Below are 16,973 nucleotides of genomic sequence, written 5' to 3'. Positions count from 1 at the left end.
AGCTGAAGCTGGGCACTTGATGAGTATGGGCATCTGTGCAGCTCTACATGAGCATGTGAAACTAGACACGATATACACAGTACAATATTATATCATTGCATATGGATTCTGCCGTTATTGCTTTACTGTAAACTGTATACAGTACAGTGTGAATATACAGTGCAACAGATAACACATAGAGGATTCAAGCATAGCAGAGCCAGCACATTTGTAATAGAAACACTTACAGGTCACGTTGAACATTATCTATCATCTTAATTTCCTGAAAACTGTAATTGGAATGAGAGCAATGGGCTAATTGAAATTAACCACTTGGGATTATTGTCCAAACCCAAAGTGAACTGCTCTTGAATGTTTTGGGCTTGTTTCTGACTCATTTGTCTTGCAGTGTCGGAATATCACGCTTTCCAGCAGTCAAAAGCTGGCAGCCCCGTCTATACCCGCGAGCAAGTCAAAACCTAAACACCATTCTCTACCTACCAATCATGTTATTATAAATTGGGCTTTTCCTTATATGGAAGGCTTTGGTCTCATTGTTTTTTTGTGTTATTACCACCTACAAACCCAGATGTCACTAAAACAACCAAACATTTGAATCTTACATATTGCCACTTTAAAACCGGGTTTTTGTTGGTCATAACGAAAATGCTTTCAGCTGCATCAAAATAGCAATACACCAACAATTAGCATGACACATCACTTTAAGACCAACCTGCTGCCATGGGTGCACAGACATTTGCTATTAAAACATACATCCACAGTTGAACAAGGCGAGGACTATGGCAACTCTTATCTCATGCTTACTGTCTATAACATTACAGAATGGCATGAGATGTATGAAACATAAGTTTGAAACTGAATATATCAAATTTTGGAATGGGCCAATAGCTTGTATTGAGACATTGGGATTGGCTGATTCAGAATGTGCCTTCTTTGGAAACCTGAGAAGCAGAGCTTTATAAATGAAAAACAGTTCAGTCAAAAAAAACCGGTTTGGAGGATTTCTCAGAGAGAATCCTCCTTCAAGGGCCTCAGTAAAACACCTTTTAACTTTTACTTCTAAACCCATCCATCATATTTGTGGGCACAGCCATTTGAGACATTCGGAACTACTGCACTAGGCGTGATCCTGCTCCTGACTGCCTGGACTTATGAGCCATACCTAATGACCACCTCCCTTCTAAAAAAATGCACTTTCAAATAATTTTTTTTTTTTTTAAATGAGTAAACTACAAAACACATAAGAGCCTGACTTGAGCGACATTTAATTTCATGGCTCGCTCTTCCCCTCTGTGCAACACAGGGAGGCTTTGGTTGGGCTCCGATAGGGACACCAGGCATTATCAGCCGGCTGCAGAGTGTGACGCCCGGATCACAAACTGGGCCTGCTTTATGCTTCCTAATTAGAGGTAAGGTAATTGAATCTGACCGAACAAAGCGGCAAATCTCCACGAGCATGGAAATTATTCTGCTCCCACCTATATGTCATATTTTAATCTGCTTGTTGGTTGCACACACGGCCACACTGGCCTGAGGGATGAGGCAACAAAATGCAGCACCTGCGACTAAGCGCCAACGCAGTGTCGCCTGTAACCTGTAGTGCAAGGCTCCTCAATTTCAGGAGGCTTTCCCCCGAACAGGCTTTAAATAATTATTGCTTTTTACAAGATATTTTTATAACAATTGTCCTTATTTTCACCCAGATTTCAGATCACTAATTGCTTTTTTCAAGTGACTATAAAGTCACCTCGCATGAGGCTGCCTTTAAAGCTTGTGCACGGCAAGGCATTAAATATACTCTGATAGAGTGCATTATATGTGCTGTGATACCCTATCTGTAGAAGTTGAATTAAAATGGAAAATGTCACTAGTGTGGACTTCTCTGATGACACAGACCAGCTGCAGACCAGTCTGCAACCATTCTGAAGAGGGATTCAGCTGAAAGAGATTCAATTTAACCCATCATACTCTTGGCAAGAGGAAGGCCTTTGTTTCCCACCACTGCAGACATCACTCAGTTCATAGTTTTTGACAGTATATTCTCTCACACACACACACACACACACAGCCCCCCCCCACACCACCTCACTCACACACAAAGCTTTTTGAGGGAGCCAAGGATTCCACTGATTGTCCTGTCATAAGCGAGCCAGCCCATAATATAAACCATGATCACCACGACAACATGTCTATCATTTCTGATCTTCTCATGGCTTATTGTATTACAAGGGCACTCGGCGAGCACAGCTACTCTATTTGGAATGCTTAATTCCTGAATACACTCTGCATTGAAGACATTCGAAAGTTCTTTTTTATAGTTACCAAGCTTAATCTGATGCTGGTGAATATCGGCTGTTAAAGGAATGTCTCATTTGTAGACTTTAGCCATTTGACATGCGATATATTATATCTGGAAATAGAGGAAGCAAGAGAGGGAATTTTATGGTAGACTGATGTGATCCTTAGAGTAGCTAACTAACAGAAAATAAGCAGATGCACATTGTTTAGCTGACTACACCATTTCCTGTTGCATGGCAATGTATTTCCAGTGATTAGAAATGGCACTTAAGATAAATAAAACACAAAGTGTTTAAAATGTTTGGAAAATACAAAATAGGCTTTACATTTAATTCAAAAGAGGACAGTTAATCTGACACTGATGGATTCAATCCTCCTCTTAGGAAAGCTGCCATCACTCCTGAAGACAACATGGCCGCCAACTGATGAAGGAGACTGGCTGTGCTGCAGGTCTCAAATACCTCGAACGATAATTTAAGCCAATGAGGTGACTCCTTCGTATGATGCCTGCATCTCAGATTTCTGAGAGTCACTGTGCAGACTAACATGCTTACTTCTTATAGTTTTATGGTGTGGATTCAATAAATATTCATCCTTAACTTTGACTCACAAATAAATGCAAGTATTTCTTTATCTTATTGCAATTTAATTTCTTTCACTTCCTTGGCAGTCGGTGCCAACCAAAAGGTTTTCTCAAAGGACTGATTTTTTCTGAATCAAGGCCTATATCTCACGGTTTTAATACAGTTTAAATAAACTTTTACTTTGGAAACTGCAGTAATGACCCCTTGAGGAGGGACAACGAGTATCCTGCTGGAATTATGGTTTCTTGTGCTAGTTTTAACATGGTCTTATAGCAGAGATAAAAACTTAGTAAAAGTCTATTAAATAGATACATTGTCTTCAACAAGAAATGTTAAAAGCAAACCCGGTTTGATATTATTTCTCTGGATAGAACCATAATAATACCCTCCTAAAATCAGATACAAACTAATCTGTGTCATTACACTAAGGGTACAGAGGACTTTGAACTGTAACATCTAAATATTACAATTGCCATAATGCGGTGTGACGTCTGATGGGCATTTTTTTTTAGTTTCTTTATGGATCAGCTCAATCTTTTCTGCTTTTTAATTAAAAGTAAAGAAAATAGAGGCTCATTATCTTGTATAGATTAGCTGGTGGGCATCTTTCTGCAAATGAGTTCTAATTAAAAGAAAATTGTCAAATGACATTCAAAGTGCTGTCCTTTAGATGGAGACTGCTACTTTTCCTTTTTTGTACTCTTGACCTGGCTGTGTGTAGGGTATTGCTCAAAGATTAGAATTCTGCCAGTGGCAATTCCGCAGACAAAACCAGGAGAAGCAGTGAGGATCATGACTATTTGAATAGTGAACTTGTATCCAAAATGAGTGATGTGCATATTATGTAGGGAAGATCAAGGTCTGTTGTGATACGGGGGCCATTGTTTGAAGTCAAACTGTTCCTTTCACATTTCTGATCGAGTTTAATAAACATCATTAATAGTTGATAGACAGTAGAAGATATTCCGTACAAAATATTGTCACTGTTATGGAAGCGGTCTCTTAGCAATCGGTTAAAAGACAAAAACGGACCCTGATCTCCCCGAATGGTAACATTGGGCCTTTCTGTTTTACCTTTTTACTAAGGTGAGGAAAATGAAAGACAAGGTATGAAAATAAGCAAAAACACAGGCCCAACAATGTGCTTTGTGTCATACTTTGCAAAATGATACAAATTATACAAAGTTTTTACTTTACTTTCTGACTTCCAAAATATGTATTTCTTAAGAGACAGAGAATCACACAAACAAGTATGCTCAGTCTAAATCCACAGAGAACATATGGACAAAAATGATACAACTTTTCCACGTTATGCACATTGCAAGGAATCCATTCGTCCCCAGTTTTATGGAAACAACTGCCAACAAAGGCTGGGCAGGCATAATTATATCTTGGCTTGTGTCCCCTGTGATGGGAATCTTTGTTCCAGACGGAATTCCTGTGAGGGACCCCAGCATGGAAGCCTTGCCCAAATTATTTAGTGCTCCCTTACAGAATGCCATGATTAGTATATTTAATGACACATCATTACCGAATGCTGTGATTAGTATATTTAATAACACATCATTACTGAGTGCCATGATCGTTATGTTTAATCTTTCTGCGTTGTGACAGTAGCGGCGTTCACACCTGCCTGCCACAGACGGCAGCCTGCGCCAGGGTGTTTGCAGTGGATTTAAACTGGGTCAGAGACGGAATACATCACCATCACCCCATATGCGCCCCTCTTCTCTCTCCCTCCCGCTCTTTTCTTTGGCTCAGAAGCTTGACTGCAGGAGGACGATATGCACAAATCACATTTGCACGAGAGCCCATTTAATATTCACATGCTTTATGGCACACGCATGTGCCTCAGCGCCAGCCTGTCTCCGGAGGAAAGCAAGACCCGCCCGACTGAGTGAGCCTTCACACAGCCCACAGTTTAGATACAGTATATTTACCAAAAATAAATACATGCATAGACTGTATTCGTCCATGATAGAAATATCGATCTTGAGGAAGGCTGTATTTTTAGTGGTGTGCTTTTGATTAGTTTCGGAATGCTGTTCAATTAGTGCGGTTGCCAGGAGACAGAAGGTCCCGTGACCCCGTGCCAGTCAGTCTCAGTCAACACCGACACACCTGGGTGCATGGATAGGAGCATCTGCACTGCTAAGTGATGTCATCCTAGACTAATTCAGGCCACTTCGCCTCATATACACACATATCACCTTCAGTACGTGCTGCTTTCTGCTCAGTACCTGCTGTTTTCAGTTTGGCAGAGTATGTGGAAGAATATGCGTTAATGAAACCCACTATAAACACCATAGACAGTGGTCTCCAACCCTGGTCCTGGAGAGGTACTGGGTCTACTGGCTTTTTTACCTTAGAATCAGCACATTGTTGAGAGTGAGTTAGGTGAGTTAACTGTGTAATCAACTGCTCTGATTGATTAATTAAGTGCAGAGTAACAACGAAAACCAGCAGACCCTGTACCTCTCCAGGACCAGGGTTGGAGACCACTGCTATAGAATCTCCTTAGAGATGTACCTTAATCCCATACACTGCTGCTTCCAGAAGCAGCCTGAAGTGGGTGTATCTGGACTATACTTTCGAGACAGGACACTTTTTCCTTGAAAAATACATTAACAATGCATTCATGTTGGCCCAGCTCCCCCTCACTTCCTGACCACACAGCTCAAATTTGTCTCTGCATCGTTTTAATTACGGATAAACAAGCTTGAGAATGCTCATCTGCAAAAGTGATGGTATGCAATGACCAACAAGGCTTGGTATTGATAATGACAATTGACTGAATAATCCAGTGTAAGAGAGCAATAAACTACCACATCGGAAATCATCGGACTGCTCTGGAGTTTGGCTCGGCATGCCCACGTGGGACTGTAGAATATTCTGGAGAGCGGAGATATGAGCGTATGCTATCCTGAATGTGTGCAGAAGGTCAATAGAGAGAGACAGATTTGTCAGCTTTTTTTGTCTGTGGAGTCAACTCTAGGTCCAGCTCCAGCCGTACGATATATCCCTCATATCCTCTCTGCCTTTCCGGGACAGCTTGAAGACAATGACTCCCAGGGCTTTTCCTGTATCCGTCACAAAGTGATAGCGGGGCTTCGGCTCAAACTGCGGGTTTGTCCGAGGCTACGATCCCAAAAGGGACGCACCAACGCCTAACGTAATTTTTCCGCCGAGGCCGTTCGCAGATGGGGCACAGTTATCAATCCAAGCAGGCACGCGGGTTCCGGGCCCAATGTCACTTCTCCTCGTTACGCTAATGGCTAATACATGCAAATGGAAACATTCTGGCAACTTGATTTCCTCCAAGATCGTTTGCTCATTGTCTGAACAATAATGACGGCACACTTCCTCCCTACCCTGCAAGGGCATGTGGAGCTTTTTTTTTATCAGCTCTTGAGTTAATTTCTATGGCTACTGGAGTACTTCATTCACATTCACTCCCATGTTTAACACTCTAGAATAAAAACCCACAAACAGCCTTTTTTCCTCCATAAATTAAGATACTGATACGTTCTCCCCCTGCGAAAATGACAGAACAGGGAGGTGGGGGCCATGATGTGGCTTCCATTAATTATGAAAGCATACCTTTGTCTGTGGGCTTTAACCCCTTGCAGGTTTTTTTTCTCAGGGTGCAATTTTCAATCACTATGGTAACAGGATATACTGTTTGAAAGCATTAAAAGGCATGGTTCTGTCTGTATGACCTATTTTAAGATGCCATTGCTTTAGCAACAACAGTTCCTTATTTTGAAATGTGGGTGGTTAAACAAGCGTGAGGGGACCTCACCTTCTCTGCATTTTGGAAATCTCCATATAACAAGAAATACGGTAATGTCAGTATCCTTTTCACAACAAGTGTCCAGTGGACCAAATGCATAATAGTTTCTCATTCTAAAATTGTGCTAACTCTGTGAAATGTTGTTGTCCATTGTTGACTTAGAATTTCTCTGGAGGAATTATTATTGTTGTCTTGTATACTATTATTGTATACTTCTACAAAAGTACTTGTACATAGAAATTATATAATCTATGTTTTCTATCGGCTCACTTGAACACAATGAGCACAGGTACAACCCTCTCTGACTAGTATTTGTTAGCCCCAAGAAAATTCAGTATAACTTCAGCTCATCAAAGAACCGACTACGGGCATGTTATTGAAATGATGACTAAAAAGCATTTTAACTAATGACATTACATTTCCATAATTTCTTAGGCTTACATATAACCGCACAGCATTTTCTTCACCTGTGTAACAGAAATGTAGCATTTTCGATATGCATGCAAAATCTGTTGCACTTAGGCAAAAACAGTTTTTATGCCAAAAAAGTTTTTTCCAAACAAAAAAAATAGATTTTGCAATGCCTACATCTAAATAGAGAACTTCTTTTGGGGGAGTTCCAAAGAATCTCTCATCTGAGTGAATATTTCTGAGGAAGACAGTGAAAACACCATTGATACCACAATAGAGGGCATTTCCATTTTATATTGGTGAGCATCTAAATACATTCTCAAAATATTTTACTATTATTCAGTGTATTGTTCAGTGTTGTGACTTGACTCCATTGTGTTTCTAAGCGCACCAGCCACAGCTACAATAATCTGTATCCAGTCAAAAACATGTTTTCAGTGAGAAAACAGCTTCTACTTTCACTGTGTTTGAGCTTATGTACCTTTCTTAAAGTAATATTTGGAGTAACTCTCAGAAAGTAAAAGCTTACATTTCAGAAGAGACCAGGATTATTCATGCAGTCAAAAGGGTTCAAGAATAGTAACCATTTTATTCTGGGTATGTCATTTTTAAGCTTGTGTCAAGAAAAGTTGCGATACTTAAGGGGTTAATGGAGATCAAATGTAAATCGTTATCAAAAAGAAAAAAGAAACTGAGGCAGAGGAATTGACTGGTACATTGAAAATGAGAATAAAACTAAAGATAAGTGGAACACAAAAGGTATGAAACTTATAGAAAGGCCCTTCTCACCTTCACACTTTAGCAATTACTTCACACTTGTCACCTCTGAATACTACTACATTTAACACCTAGATTTTGACCAGTGTGAACCTTGAATTGGGTTACTGCTGGTACAAACAAGGTGTGTAACTGCAGTAGTAAACCAACTTTCCAAAGATTAATACGTGATTGTACTAATCACTAATTTTTGTAAATCAAGAATACATGATTCTGCAATAAACTGGGGCCAATATGAGATTGTCTCAGGCCAGTTGCTAGATCTGTTACTTTCCCAGTTGGGCGAGTAAGTCTTTCCTCGCCAAGAGATGTTTTTACCATCCTGAAAACTACGCTGCACGTTGATAATTTATGTACTGAAATAATTAAGAAATGGTTTTTACATATTTGTTCATGATATGTACACATGATAATGGTTGCTATCAAGCCAACTCATCTACCTTTATTTATTGCTAGCAAGTTATGTGATTAAAAGAACAAACTCGTAATATATTAGCTGACTATATTATTAGTGTTATAATTGTCCTCAGTTAAACCCCAAGCATCTCGCCTTGAAATTCAAAACCCCCAGGCAAAGAAGTCAACCACAATTTCCAACATTTCGCATCTGCAATTAGTCGAAGCCGCTCAGAAAGATTAAGCTTGTCCATAATTTGGCAGCAGCGATTGGCATATTTTCATATTCAATGAAGGACACTTTTTAATCCAAATAGTCTGCATAATCTCCTTAAATAAATATAATCTCCTTGTTATATTTATTTTGGAAGCAGGGTCAGTAGAAATGAACTTGGGGCAAGCAGAACACTAGCCTACTATCACAACTGGGCCAGTAGAAAACATCCTCAATGTTGAGCCAAGTTTTTTGCTTGTGTTTGTGCCCTAAATTACATCTATCCCTTTAGTGTTCTCAGTTGGCCTACCTAGTTAAATAAAGGGAAATAAATTTTGTTACACTAGAGAATAGTGAGATTTTATAGTTTGTTTTACTCATCTTTCTGTATCTTCTCTTACCAATAAAAGGAGGACCTACAGCAAACATAATCATGAATTGTGTGGATTATCTGTCACAGAAGGATTTCTCTGCTTCAGTTGTAGCGGATGAGTTGGATGTCTAACACTGTTACAGCATTGTCCCCTGTTAAAACAGATCTGTGAAACTGTCAGAACCTGTTGTGCTGTTGAGACTTGCTGTTAGAACTCTGATCACAGTTTCTGAATTTGACAGGGACTGTAAGACTCTAAAGAGGATTATGGCCCATGCCTGGTACATTTTTGATAAATACAGTATCTCAAGACAGAATGAATACCCTTCAATGCTATAAAGTGAAAAAGAACATCTGTAGAATATCAGGTTTTGATATGAGCCTGACAGAGAAGTTGCAGATGAGGAACAGTCTAATAATATGATATATCTATCAGTGATTACCACTATAATTTGAACAAAATGTGTTATGATTGCTATTATGGTGGTGTATTCTTTGGAATGCGATTGGTGGCTACTGAATCCTACTTGTCATAACAAGATAATGTAATGTAAAGTTAGGGCACAGTCAGAATTTCAGTCAGACTCAGAGGTAGTTTAGGAGACACATACTTAACTGCTGAGCTGGAGGTATGCGCAGTGGGCACACACAGCTTGCACTTAAACTGTTAACATGTGCAGGACCGAACCCACACTGGAGAGCTATCACAAGCCTCTATCCCCAATGGTCACCAGAGACATGGACACAAACACAAACAAACAGCAGAAGTGCAGCAGTTTGTGTAGTGTACCCAAAAACAGGCCCGGTGGTTCACCTCCAATGACTTCACCGCACAACAGCCACAGTGCATGGTATGAACAGATTGGTAACACTTTACAATGAGGTTACATGAACTGGCATTAACTAATGTAGCATTTAACTAACTAACTACTGACAGGTTAATCTGTACGGCTTTGTTCTTGTTAACAACAATACATGTTAACACCTACATTAGTTAATTCATATTGGAATGAAATACACAGTTAATGTATTTGTCAATGATTAACTAAATAATTACTACATTAGTTAGTAAAGCCAATTCATTTACAGTATAAGTGTGACCAACAGGTTTTAACATCAAAAAACAGTTCAGGTCATAAATTAGGACCATATGATGGCAGGGTGTGAGGACATTGTTGGTAACACAAATGTCAATGTGCAAAACGGCAACACCCCACAATTCAGATGACTCTGATTTTCAAAGCAGAACCAAGAATCCATGTGACTTGAAGTCATAAAATGCCAACCTCACAATTGACCCAATGAATGTTCAAAGAGAGCACTCTGCATCCATTATGGATGACGTTCACGGCATCCTTATGTAAAAGAATATTTCATGAGATCAGCATGGGATGAAGAATTAGAATCTCAGCACCCCTTTGCTGGTAGATTGTCATGCTGAGGCAGCGAAACAATCGTTTGTATTACAGAATGAGGGCAGGAATCTGATAATGTAATGAGCTCATGAAATATCATGATTCATTTCACTGAGCTGTGTAGTCTTCCATGAATATCCTCTTTGTAGAAACCATGCTGGAATTGGATATCCCCTTTATATTGCATGTTAACAACCACCAAAATGATCATATACTCAAAATGCTATTGAATTCCGGAATCCTCTTTTGTGCCTTGCACTTGCGTATGGTCTAATGCATACGTATATGGCATCTAATACTAGCCTATTCCGACAAGTTTCTGAATACGGATTTTATTTACTATCCTTTGTATTATAGATTCTTAAGTTCATGAAATTTGGGGAAAATGAAGAGGTAATGACTGAAAACGTATCATTTTCTCAAAGCTGAGCAAAACGTGTCCTCGGGTTAGAATGAATCTGGACATGTATTGATGTCTTATCTGTAGAAGTAGGAACAGAAGCTTAGCAGAGCCAGCCAGGCCTGTTCCTCACAGCCAAGCAGGGGGAGGGCTTGGAGCTGAGGGCAGGGCCTGCAGGTCTCTCAGTCCAAAGACCTCCAACAAATTCCCCTGCTGAGAGCCAGCAGGACTCCTACACACACACACCAAACACAGGGCATCCATGAGCCCAGGCATTCGTGCCATCCGTAGGGAACTGGGTCGCATCCCAGCCCCCCGCTGGGAGGGTTTGGATCAGAACCCAGCTGGGAAGCAAGAGTTTCCAGATTTGAGCAATGGGCCAAGAGACTTTGCATCGCACTGTATCACAGAAAGCTTGGGGAAGGAGACAATTAAGGCATGGCGAAGCAGGCAAATTCACACACCATGATATATGTAATTTAGGCAGATTTTATTTTTGAAATTTATTTTGCTAACAAAGCCCTGGTTGGTTTTGCTCAATGAGAAAATTAAGACTATTTTATAAGTTGTGTCCAAGCTCTGGTATGTGCCAAAGACATAGGGAGAGAGAGAGAGAGAGAAGGCAATGACCTTTTGTCCTTCAGATTTGCATACCATCACTCCTCAGTCTGAGGAGTGGAGTCATGTGATCCCTGCTGGCCATCTGTCAGCTGTTTGTGATGGAGGCAAAGCCAGGCATCAATCAATCAGCTGATATCTTCTTCCCTTATCAACTGACCCAGTTGTTATCCTGGGTTCACATGCTAAAGAAACTTGACGATGGTCATGTGTGTCGAGTCGACGGACACTAAGCACAGACAATACAGGGATAGAAGGGTGGGAATTTTCTGAGATTGGTGATTGGAAACTCCTGATTTGGAGAGACACTAACAGACATACATACTGCATATTATTACTACAGTTAATGTCTACACTGACCAATATGCAACCATTATACTCATTTCAGTTTTTTTAACACAAGAGGACTTAAGAGCACCAACAATAGGACACATTGAATAAGCAGCAATTAAAATACATAGAACATTGTATATAGGCAGTGGCACTAAAGTGCATTAACCTGATGTGTCATCACATCAGTTAAATTTTTCCATGGATCATTCAGATCCCATTCCCCAATCCCACAATTTACAGTTGTCCACAGACATATACATAAAGGCAATCACATACACAGCATAAACTCCCTTCTGAACCAAGCTGGCCACATACATTTTGGGGCACGTGCATGCTAGTGTGCACTCCTTGAATGTACAGAGTGCTAAAGTAGTGAGATTGGGCTAGAATTGAGCACTCCAATGGTCAGGATGTGCTTCAGTATACAGTACAGCTATTTTTTCCATCTAAAACTGCTTAACTGTTATGAAATAATAATGCAAAATGTTTCACTTGTCAGTATTATCAACTTTCATGAACTCAAAACTTGTTGCAAACTCAAAACGTGCTCTTTTTAAAGTACTTATTTGTAGGTACATATTTCATATCTGTATTGCATTTCTAAACGGACCCAAATTATGACTTTAGTTCAATTCTGGAGTTCTGTCATCAGTAATTTTCCACTGTCATGCTATTTGGCCATGGAACTGCCGATGTACAAATTAAACTGAAAGGCCTGCTCTTTAATCCTCCGTGTTGCCTTTTACCACCGATCCCACGACTACAGCGTCTGCCGTCTTTTGTACAAATCCAGAAGAAATCAAAAGTGCGGCTTTGCTCCGCTCCTTACATCCGCAAATAATCCCTGCTGAGAGTCTGGCCTAAACGCTATCAGATCGACGGAGGCCTTCTCGAGCAGCCCTCTTGATCAGTAATAATACATTAATCACTGCCTTTTAAACACGGTTTGTGAAGAAGGAAGCGTATCAGTGCCTCGTACATGTTTGTGCCTTCAACGACTTCTTTAAATATACGTTTGACATTAGGCTTCTGATGAGCTGCTGTCTGACTTAGACAGTTTTGGGAGTTTCACTGAATGATACAATTTCAGATTTAATAACATGAGGAATTTACTATTTTTAACTTCTTCTTTTTTACTTATGTAAGTAGCCATCTCCTTCCCCTGTCATTGCACCACTCAGACATAGTCATAAATCAAGTACAGTTTAAGGACAAGTGTATGTCCCTGTTCTGGAGAGAAATATTATGAGCTGTCTGCCTCTCACTAAGAGCTGTCTGCCTGCACATTACAGGCCATTATGCTGCTGTAGCCCAGGACACCTTCTTTATGAACTCTAGCCTCATTAAGAATGTGCATTTTCCTGAGAAAACCAAGATACTACCCATTTCAGCAGCAGCCAAAACAGAAAACTAAAGTATTTCATTGTATTCAGGTACAACAAGCAGGCCCTAACAAAACTATCTTCCTTTAGTCATCTCTTTTATTAGAAATAATAAAAGCCCAAACACTAATTTACGACTTTACATGAGATTTTGTAGCTAGAACATTCCCAATTAGCTGGCTGAACCAGACTTTCCTCCAACCAGAAGACATCTTGAAGAGAGGGGCATGACTTTCTGCATTCACAACAAAAGTTTTAAATAATGTATCCATGTGTATGAAAGGGTATATTTTGAGGCAGGTTATAAATCTACAGTAAGACTCTACAGTAAAAATGTCTGGAGGCAGGGAAAAGATCAATCTCCAATACACAGAGCATATGAAAGGTATTCATAATTAAAATGTCTTCTCTCTGAAAAATTATTCATATGAAAACATAGAATTCAAGAAACTTTCAAATGAAACATTCGTACAATTAAAGTCAGCCATACCCCCAAAAAATATCTGTGAGCCCACTGTCTATATTGATATCATGCTGATTTAAAAAATGTAATGAACAACTGAAAGCCCAAGACAAGGTTTTTGACTTAAAATTGACAAATAGGCTAAAGGCGTATTAGAAAATGTGTCTTTGTGCTAAATTCTGACCCTTGAATAACAGGTGCCCATCCAAAAATATATCATGAAATAAATGTTATGACTTCATGACCAGTTAAACAGCACAAAATGCTGGGTGAAAATCATGGGCAACACCAACAGGAAATATGGGGGGGGGGGGGGGGGGGGGGTGCACACTCGCTAATCCCAATGCGGAGAGCTTCTGGCATTTCCAATAATTCCTGTTGTGACTCCTGACGCGATACGGCTAACGGTCTGGGAAATTTATTGGCATATTGGTAGAAGGTGATAAGGCCAAGAACAACAGCAACAAATCTCCAAGAGATTGGCCGATAGCATTGATATGTACACCCATACAAAACATCTATATTTAGACATCAAACACTTACAATAGAAGTGCATCTGGGTTTTGATTTAATTTAATTTTTAAAATAAAATAAAAAAATTGGAGGGGGGGTTATTTACAAAGAGAGAACTGTAAATATTCTCAGACTGAGATTGAGAGAGAGAGAGGGACAGAGAGAAACTGAGAAAGAGAGAGAGATAGAGAGGGAGAGAGAGAGGGAGAGAGAGAAAATACCAGGTGCAAAACACATAATATATGACTGCATTATCAGGGTATCCAGGCAGACTAATCAAGGGGCACAGAGTGACTATTTTTTGCCTTATCATCCAAAGTGATGGAAAAAGAAGGGGAATTATCTGGCTACTGCAGACTGCTGGGCTGAGAATTTAATGGCAATAATCTGGTTTTTGACAGTATATCTTCTCTGCTTATCGTTCCCTTTATCTGTCCTTATCTCCTCAGTCATCAGAGCAAATTAATGGCGTTCTTTCAGCCCTGCCTTTGCATTCCCACACAGAGGGAGCCCGGAGGGGGAAAGAGTACGCAAAATATGAAAATATGGCACAAAACGCTATTTCAGATAGCCAGACGATGTGCGCTAGGGAAAGACCGCATCTGGTGACCCGTTTGTCCTCTCAGACTCACTTTTCCTTTCTGCACTGACTTCCTGTGCCCTGTCTTAGCACACTTTCTTTCACTGTGCTGTGAGGCAGCCAGGCCCAGTGGACTTTCTTAAAAACCAAACAAAAATTATTTTGACTTGACACTAGACAAGCACTGAATCCACAAGCTCCAAATATGATTATAACGTGCCATATGTTAGGAACATAATTTCTACATTATTACATGGGTTTTTTTCCAAGGCTACAATCAGAGACACTGCAATATTATAAAATAACAAATATTCATTATATTCACGCCCCACTCTTCTGATAGCCGTGCCCCAGCATTGTAAATGTGCATTATTTATTCTTTCAAATGTTTCAGGAAATGATACTGCCTTACATCTGAGATTTCAAGATATGTAGTGCACAGACACTAAGACTAAAGACAGCCTGTATATAGAAACAATTACTGTGTATTTACTGTACCGTACTATGTTTTCACACACTGTAAGATCATTTAATTATTTAATTCTACATTAATTGCAATGACTCTGTCCTTGTGTTCCACAGCCTTTCATTTAAAGAAACTCAGTTAAAGAAAACAAACACCATGGCTATATCAACATCTTCTTCGTATGATTCCAAAATCAGTTTCATTCCATATAGCTTGAATTGGGGGAAGTGCATTCATTTTTTGGTAGTATATTTCACCTTTCACAACACCTAAATATTTTTTTTAACAAAAATAACAGGTATCCTCTGAGAATAAAGCAATAATTATTAAGTATATAGTAACTATACAGTTGTTTGAACTATACTTATACCATATATATTGCTACTGTTCTGCTCACAAACTGTACAATGGACATTGTTCTGCAGTTCAACTGTTATATTGTAAAAGAAACCCTAAAATGAAAAGAAAATTGATGGTTAAACAATTAATTAATCGTTTCCCGTCTACACTAGCAACTAAAAAATCTATTAAAAAGACACACATATAGAACACACACAGAGCCCCAGGGACTTTTACACCGTTTGATTTTAGAAACAAAGCCCAGTATCCATTAAATCAATACAAGCTTGTGCAAGACCAAGTGAGTAAAGCTGAAAATAAGTGGAACTGTTCAAGTTTAGACAAGCAAACAATACCTCATCGAACTATTGCCCAGTAAAGACATTAGGGTGCAATGCATGTCTGATCAAGATGCTGTACTGCATCATATACACATGTTTCCTGAAGAAATTAGATAGATTAGATGGAACTTCAAATAATTAATCTCATATACCTATCAATGCTTTCGAAGTTGACCAATTGAGAAATTGTGTAAAGAATTCAGCTGAATTTTGAAACTTTGCTTTTGTTTCAGAATGATTGGGGTTTTGACCAAAATTAATAATGTCAGGAATTATTATTCTTATTCGTATTATTATTATTATTATTATTAATAATAATAATAATAATAATAATAATAATAATAATAATAATAATAATAATAATAATAGCAGCAGTCATCGGAGTCGTTTTTTTTGTATTATTAAGAAAAGCGTATAGTATCAATAGTAGTTCTAGAAGATTACCATGTTAGTGTTTTCTTTTATTCTTTAAAAGAAATAAGTTTTTTTTTTTATTATTCCTTTGTCTGTAGATATGGTCCAGTGTTCGTTTCCCAGAAATTCAGAGTTGAGCGTTAAATCGAACCAGGTATCGCTCTATGTATGTCACCCCCACGCACCAGGAAACATGCATGTCCAAGCTTAAATATAACAAGAAGGTAATAGCAGTACTTCCGCGGAATCTGAATATCAGCGCAGACACCGCAAACAAATGTTCTGTAAAGTCTGAACTATCTTGGTGGTACTATCTAGTTTTAGTACAATGTAGCATACAGTGTGATTTCTTCTCAGCACCTTCAATAAATTAACTAGGCACAACTGTAAAACTTACGTTTTATTTGCCTTGGGTTACTCTGTTTCCTGCGGGACATGCCTGCTCCGAGCTGGTCAGTGGATCCAGGTGCTACACTTGTTAATAGAGAGGTGTCGGTTCATCCAAGCGCCGTGTGATGCATTTGGGTTTCGAATTAAAAATAAATTATTGTCACTCGTCTTCGCCTTTCGCTCCGTCTATTTTGTTTCACCGTCTCTTCTCTAATGCACTGTTGTATCTCCGGTGTTCTCCCAGATGAGGCTGCACCGAGTAGCGATCCGCGCAGATTGACTGGAGAGGTGAAAGCGTTTCGCGCTTTTGTTTGAAGATAAGGGTTGTGCCTCCCCGGGTGCCGTAGCCATAGCCGCAAAACTTGAACGACCATGACAAAGATTTCTTACGGTGCAAGATATTGAATTGTTTATGTTCCATTAAATAGTGAAATGGCAAAGAGTGGATCTTTGCCACTGCACAATTATATGTA

At 39.3% G+C, this 16,973-nt stretch overlaps 1 protein-coding gene across 1 annotated transcript in view; it reads right to left on the bottom strand.

Annotated features, from left to right (window-relative positions):
• The window catches only part of LOC133137392 (zinc finger protein ZFPM2-like), an 89,411-nt gene extending 72,656 nt beyond the window's left edge, over positions 1-16,755 (bottom strand). The window contains exon 1 of the mRNA XM_061255641.1: positions 16,508-16,755. Coding sequence (XP_061111625.1) covers positions 16,508-16,547 — 40 coding nt within the window. The 5' untranslated portion in view covers positions 16,548-16,755. The remainder of the gene's footprint in view (positions 1-16,507) is intronic.
• Between the last annotated feature and the right edge of the window lie 218 nt (positions 16,756-16,973).

Source organism: Conger conger, chromosome 9, assembly GCF_963514075.1.
Source record: "Conger conger chromosome 9, fConCon1.1, whole genome shotgun sequence".
NCBI lineage: Eukaryota > Metazoa > Chordata > Actinopteri > Anguilliformes > Congridae > Conger > Conger conger.
This window is presented reverse-complemented; position numbering and strand designations above follow the sequence as displayed.